General features: G+C 33.9%; 1 protein-coding gene across 1 annotated transcript in view; it reads left to right on the top strand.

Moving 5' to 3' along the window:
- LOC108166422 (keratin, type II cytoskeletal 8-like) overlaps positions 1-114 on the top strand; it is a 6,591-nt gene extending 6,477 nt beyond the window's left edge. Inside the window, exon 3 of the mRNA XM_017305631.1 lies at positions 6-114. Within this exon, the coding sequence (XP_017161120.1) occupies positions 6-114 (109 nt within the window). The remainder of the gene's footprint in view (positions 1-5) is intronic.
- The last annotated feature ends 1,357 nt before the right edge of the window (positions 115-1,471 follow it).

Raw genomic sequence — 1,471 nt, 5'->3', positions numbered from 1 at the left:
GGCAGCTCTGCTGCCGGCTACAGCACCACCTCCAAGAAAAACGTCATCGTCAAAACCATTGAGACCAATGATGGCAAACTGGTGTCTGAGTCCTCCAATATCATTGAGAAATGAGCTGCCTAGATTAGAGGTGCAGTTACGGCCAAAATAKTTCACACTGCTGGCAAATTTCACTTTAGGTTTTATCTGATAGGGAATGAGACAGATATCACTCCAAAAGTAACAAAAAAGTAGAATAAGTTTTGAAAAACTAATTTTCCAAAGYCAGAGTAATTAAAAAGAATGTCTTGTCAATTATTATTTATTCCCTCTGCAATTATGGGAAATCCTTATTGCCATTGCAACAATAAAACCCTTCGTTTATGTTCTGGCTTCTGCCTGCTTGTTTCCACCAGCAGGTTGATGATTTTGTTGCAAAATCACAAAATCTTACTAAGTTTTTTTGGTGCAGTTTCTCATGCAAATATCTTAGTACAATTGGAATAAGTCAAAACTGACTCACAAGTAACTTTTCAGCAAGATATAGGAGCTTGTTTTAAGTAAATAAATTCTTAATATTAATGAAAAAAATACTAGCTTCTATGGCAGACTTATAAAAAAGTTCTTGTTACAGGTGAAATAATCTGCCAAAGGAACTAGTACATTTTTTTACAAACACCAAAAAATGATTGACTAAAAAAGTTATTATATCTTGGTGAAAAGTTAATTATGAGTTAGTTTTGTCTTAAATGTGATAAGATATTTGCACTAGAAACTACACCAAAAATACTAGGTTTTGTGTTTTTCCAGTGATGTTTTTGGTAATGATTCCAGGTCTCCAGGTCATTCCCCTAATCTTTAGCTCCCTTCACATTATTTACCATATTCCAGTGAGGAAGAAACACATTTGCCCGGGTATGAATATATTTGGCCTTAACTGTGCCCCTCTGTCATGATCTTCTCTGCCTCTCTCGTAGTTTTATACTCWAAGCTCAACCACTGTGACCACTGTAATTAAGAGGCTGCTGTGGTAATAATGTTGTCCTGAGACGATGTTTTTGCAACAAACTGAATAAAGGCATGTTAATTAAATAAAAATGAATTTGCTTTTATTTCAGAAGACAATTTAAAGAGGAAAAATATTCATTTTAGGAAATACGCATGGGAGAAATATTCTTTTGTCCAAATCAGTTTGAAGAAATCTGAGAACTTATTTGCAGATTGAATGAGATTTACCATCATGACGCAGGCTGAAAAACTGAGGATTGTAATGTTTTTAAATTAACTGCTACAACTCTGACTCCAGGGAAAGGAACAAAGTTATTTCTTAATTGGGATTACATAGAGTTATCTTTAAATGACTTTTTGACTAATTTCATATTGTATAAGTCTGAAACTGAATAAAATCCAGTTTAAGCAGGTTTTAAGGTTAAAATGGATGTATTAATCTTAAATAAACAAAGCCTGTCTTATAGGAAGAGTGACCACACAC

Source organism: Poecilia reticulata, linkage group LG7 (assembly GCF_000633615.1).
Source record: "Poecilia reticulata strain Guanapo linkage group LG7, Guppy_female_1.0+MT, whole genome shotgun sequence".
Taxonomy (NCBI): domain Eukaryota; kingdom Metazoa; phylum Chordata; class Actinopteri; order Cyprinodontiformes; family Poeciliidae; genus Poecilia; species Poecilia reticulata.
Note: the sequence above shows the minus strand (reverse complement) of the source record. Positions and strands in the feature narration are given on the sequence as shown.